The sequence below is a fragment of the Temnothorax curvispinosus genome, unplaced genomic scaffold, assembly GCF_003070985.1.
Source record: "Temnothorax curvispinosus isolate PA1 unplaced genomic scaffold, ASM307098v1 QBEX01015809.1, whole genome shotgun sequence".
Taxonomy (NCBI): Eukaryota; Metazoa; Arthropoda; class Insecta; order Hymenoptera; family Formicidae; genus Temnothorax; species Temnothorax curvispinosus.
The window spans coordinates 1-5126 of record NW_020225589.1 but is presented as its reverse complement, the minus strand read 5'-3'; the positions used below and the strand labels follow the sequence as shown (position 1 = coordinate 5126).

General features: G+C 30.9%; 1 protein-coding gene across 5 annotated transcripts; it reads left to right on the top strand.

Annotated features, from left to right (window-relative positions):
* Window positions 1-322: 322 nt before the first annotated feature.
* Window positions 323-3635, top strand: LOC112466080. 5 transcript variants are annotated; one of them, XM_025033966.1, is made up of 8 exons: window positions 323-512; window positions 711-909; window positions 985-1229; window positions 1298-1474; window positions 1689-1785; window positions 2273-2341; window positions 2473-2547; window positions 2645-3635. In XM_025033966.1, exons 5-8 carry the CDS (start codon window positions 1692-1694, stop codon window positions 3445-3447), a joined length of 1041 nt encoding a protein of 346 aa, XP_024889734.1. In that variant the 5' UTR covers window positions 323-512; window positions 711-909; window positions 985-1229; window positions 1298-1474; window positions 1689-1691; the 3' UTR covers window positions 3448-3635. The 5 variants fall into 5 exon arrangements, with proteins under 5 accessions (XP_024889734.1, XP_024889732.1, XP_024889731.1 ...); XM_025033964.1 differs by having other exon boundaries at window positions 323-617; XM_025033963.1 differs by having other exon boundaries at window positions 323-642.
* Window positions 3636-5126: the final 1491 nt, after the last annotated feature.

Sequence of the window (5126 nt, the reverse complement as noted above, 5' to 3'; positions counted from 1 at the left end):
CAACGGTTTCCTTAAAAATGTTGCCAGGTTTTTGGTAACTTATTGAATTAAGAAACTGTTTCCGTCATGTTGCCCTGTAATTTCCAACAACCTATCATATTCCCAGTAAGCAAGAAACATTAAATTAACGTTTAAAAATATTGACTTTATGTGTATTTTTTAAACGTTTTTTAATAATTATACACATATTTAAAAAATATTATTTCGTAATATGATTTTTCTGAATGTTGTTAAAATATTTTAAAAACGTTACAGAAAATATTTTTCAAATGTTATTCTGACATTTATTTGAGATTAATGCAACAGTTCAAAATTCCTTGTAATTTGGACTTGGAAATAACGTTGGTAGTATATTAATTTTCTGTTGTTAGAATGTTATTGTTTTATATTGTGCCCAACGCTCATCGCGACAGCCATGATGCGTACATTTACGTACGATGCGTGAGTGCGTATACACACGTGTGGATCGAGCAGTGCGGAGTGCTCTTTATTTACAGTATATTTATATATAAGTAATTATTATATTCGAAAAGTTGTATATTAATAATAAGAACTCAATTAACCATATGTGCTATGAATAGTAGCTGATATGATGATCTATATAACCTATAATTCAGGTTAACTACAAATAACGTTCTTTGGGTATCGGTAGAAACTATATAGTGGAATTATTTGCTATTTTCTTGCAATTTACTGCCGATTATTTTCAGCTGTTTGAGTGCGTCGAGATCATGAGCAAACGCACGCTTGTTGCGACAGCCAATTGGAAGCAGTAATAGTTCTGGAGACTGTAGTCGCATTATCTTATATATACGTATGATGTGTGAGTGTGTCATATATACGTACGTTTGTGCTTGTGCGCTTGTGCGCTGTCGAGCGCTTTTAATTGTATACAACATTTTTATATGGGTAAGTAATTATTATATTCTAAATCTTGCATATTAATGATAAGAACCGTGCAATTATCTAATGTGCTGTAAATAGGTAGCTGGTGATTCAAGATCTATTTTTCGACCTATATAAGAGAGAAATTTGCAGAAGAAAAAAAATATACCAAAGTATTAATAAGGATCGAACATATTCTTGATGTACTCGGGCCGCGAGGCTGAGCAATATTCTAAGGAAAGTATTGTACAAGATACAAAGATTGGACAATATCTCATCCCTTTATCTTCCATTGACAATTTGAAGATATGCTAAAAACTGATCAAGAAGCTTTCATGCAAGTTGTAAGTAAAGCTGCTTATCACAATTATAATTAATTCTATAAACATTTACAAATAACATTCCCGGTTAGTATAAGGCAATTTTTGGCGATCGTTTGGTATATGTACCAAAGTGTACCAAACTGCACCAGACCGTTTTGGCGACACTGGTACTTTGTGGTTAAGGCGTGGTCATTCATTTTGGTATCTCTCTGGTTGATACCACGCTATACCCTGCTCTGAAGCAGGGTAGTTTTTCCAAGTCTGTGGTACGTAGCAAATACGCGCCAATTTATAAAATAAATAGTTGTAAGCAACGTGTGTGTTATGTCAACAGCTACTGCAATTAGAGGTTAAATAAGGATCAGTATAAGTGTATGTAGTGTATTTAAAGATTGTATTACTCAACACTTGTTATTTATCAAGATTTATTAAAATAATAAGCAATATATTTATTAAAATAAAAAATATATTATCTTGCAGATCATGGATGGTGAAAGAGATTTTCAGTTATGTACGAACGACCATGGCCAACCGATCGTGGATGATCAGGGAAGAAATATATATTACTGCAAAATAAGTGAGTAAAATGTTGTACATAATTATACTTTCATTATTTTAAAGATAAGATCTGTTTAAATTGACGCGCAGTAAGCAAAATGTTAGCTAGCAAATTTGCAACAGTCAGGATCCCACAATAAAGCCATAGAAAAGCTCATGTTCTGTCGACAGAGCATGCTGATATGATTTGACGACAGATTGATAGCAGAAACAGACCAAGTCCTGCTGTACGCAGACCTGCTCGATTTCTGCCACCAGTCTGCCATCAGATCTACAGACATTGTTCGGATTTCTCAGATTTCTGCTGTCAATCTGCTAGCATAGCATGTCAGCAGACTGTGAGATTTCTGATGGCAGTTTGGCAACATCGTCAGATAGAACAGATTCTATGTAAGATTTGTTGCCTATTTGCCATCAAAAATTCATTGCAAATTGCTCAGAATCTGCTTGCATAGGTTTTGCTATCTGGGAAGATGTCGCACAATTAAATATAATATTTATTACAGCAGGTGATGTAGCAGTCTTTGATAATGAACCACACACATTGGATGAAGCTTCTATAAATGAAAATACAAGTAACTATTTCACGATTATATTTGATTAATAATCTCATATATATCATTATTTTACTAATAAAACTGTAAAAACATTGCAACATTAACTTTATGAAACTTTTTCCTATTACCTTTTTGTCTTACACTTATAGATGAAATAGAAAAAGATGTAACGCAATCCGTTGAACCACAGAGTGAAGGACAAATGAGCGCAACAAATGAAGATAGTAAGTATAATATATATCTGACGTAAAATTTACTTTTTGTATCGCAAAGTTTATTACAAATATGTGTGAACAATATCAAATATTTTAACGCTTATAGGATTTACTCATGAAATGACTGTAAAACTACTGGAGATTGTACAATCCAAATTACATTTTCTTAATGACAAAATGCATCCCAAAAAAAAGATCTGGGCTGATATAACAACAGAAATGCAAAAAACTGGTTACTTACTTACTTATGGAAAAAAAGCTGCTGATAAATGTCATCAACGCTGGCGGAATTTAGAGAAAATGTATCATGGACATTGTCGTTACATGAAATCTACTGGTACGGGAAAGAAAAAGCCACCAAAGTATTTTGATGAGATGCACGAACTTATTGGGGAAAAACACAGTAGTCAACCAGTCAATTTGTTGGATTCATTAGATGACGTATCTACAGCAAGTGCTTCTGACACTTGCAGCATTGAAACAAAAAGTAGTGAAGCCATTAATAACAATGAAACTGATAACTTTCCTGATAACGTAGATAATGAGTCAAATAATATAAAAGAAAACATAGATTCTAATGTAAGTAGACCGAGTATTTTTAAAAACGTTAAGAAATCAGTAAGACCAAAGGTAGATTCTGTAAGCACAGTTTTAAAACAATTACATGAACAAGATGTAGAAATTGAAAGCAAGCGCTTTAAAAAATTTGAAACATTGTTAGAAGAGCAAAACAAGTTGAGAAAGCAAACATTAGAACAGCGTGGTGAATTCTTAAGTGTGTTAAAAACTCTTATTAAATCAGAAGCTCCTAAAAATAAATCAGAAGCTCTTAAAAATAAATCGGAAGCTCCTAAAAAAAATAAGAAAAGAAAATATTCCTCTGAGTCCTCTGACTCACAATCAGATTAATTATTATGTATAAGGGAATACTTATCGCAGTACAAATTACTTATTATTTTGGTTAATTATTGCGAAATAAGATTTTATTTTTTTTGGTTATGTGGAATATAATTTACGTAAATTACAAGTTATACGTTTGAAATAAGGCTGATTAATACATAAGTATTAAATGTTTAATATATTTTTAAAGTTCCTACTGAGTGTACTATAAAACATTATTTACGTTCGAATAAAGGAAAATAAAGATATTACGAGAAAATAGAAAGTACATTTATATATTTAATTATGTTTGATACCCTTACATGTATTTGTCTATCTATGTTTATGTCTATCTATTTGACAATTGCATCATTATGGTATTTCTTTTGTCAATTGCAATATTCCTGTCGTCAGGTCTTCTAAGAACTTACATTCTATCGATTCTTTCAACATTAACATCTAGTAATGATTCAGCAACGTCATTATTTATAAGGCAAAAATTGTGTAGAGCACAACATGCCATCACAATGTTTGAAGCTTTTTCTATTTTGTATGTTTGTATATATTTAAGCCTTCGCCATCGTCCTTTTAATAATCCAAAACAATTTTCAATTTTTACTCTTGTTTTGCTGTGTATTTTATTATATATTATTTGCATACGTGTCATATTTCCATAATCTTTAAAAGGAGGTAGAAGCCACTCTTTAATGGGGTATATTTTATCACCTAATAGATGTTGATTTGGCAAAAAATATTGGGAATATCCATTTTGTTCAATTTTGACATATAAGCTTGAATTACTTAATACTCGGCAATCATTAGCTGATCCAGGATGTCCTACATATACATTCGTAAGTAGACAATCTGCTGTACATATTCCTTGCAAAATTATGGAATGTGTCATATATCTATTTTGATAACATTTTTGCTGCATACTTGGTGCCATAACATTTAGATGGCAACCATCAATTGCTCCAATTACACCTTAAACAGATTATAATTCAATCCTATCATTTTATTAATTGAACAACACTTAAAACAATAACTTGTCTTAAGTGTAACATTTAGTCATACCTGGAAAACCTGCTAAATTTTTAAATTATGCTTCTATACTAACTCTTTCATTTATTGTAGGCCACTGTATTAAAGTAGGTACCAATTTTAAGACGCAGTTTATCCATGTAGTAATGCAATTAGAAATAGTTGATGTTGCTACATCAAATTTATCTCCAATTTGGGCCATGGATAATTGATGTGCCAAATAGTATAAAGCTATTTGTTGTACTTTATGGGGCTGTACTGGTTCATATTCTCCAGTATATACCTAGAATTATGTTTAAATTATATTAAAAATGTTGAATATTTATTACAGAATTTTAATTAATATAAAAGACAAATACAGTAATTATTGTAAATTTTCAAGGCAACAAAATACTGCATTTAAAACAAATTTTGTGTTGTTAAAATATATTTCTAATTATACAATCCGTTTAAAATATAATTAGCATAACTAATATTCAGACAGCACAAATTTCTAAGAAATATCTTTAGAATGTTAGGGTGTCCAAAAGACTTCTTTAAGACATCCCTTGGAGAGGAACCCCATCTGTGCTGTTTGGATACTTGCTATTTATATAGATTTTGATGTCATAACATTTATATGTTATTACATCAAACATTCATCAAAAATGTTATCAAAATAGTTATAT

Coding starts and splice junctions, on each gene's coding strand:
- LOC112466080 (XM_025033966.1), top strand. CDS start 1,692: ATGGATGGTGAAAGAGATTTTCAGTTATGTACGAACGACCATGGCCAA. Junction 1,786..2,272: donor TATATATTACTGCAAAATAA/GTGAGTAAAATG, acceptor TATTTATTACAG/CAGGTGATGTAGCAGTCTTT. Junction 2,342..2,472: donor TTCTATAAATGAAAATACAA/GTAACTATTTCA, acceptor TTACACTTATAG/ATGAAATAGAAAAAGATGTA.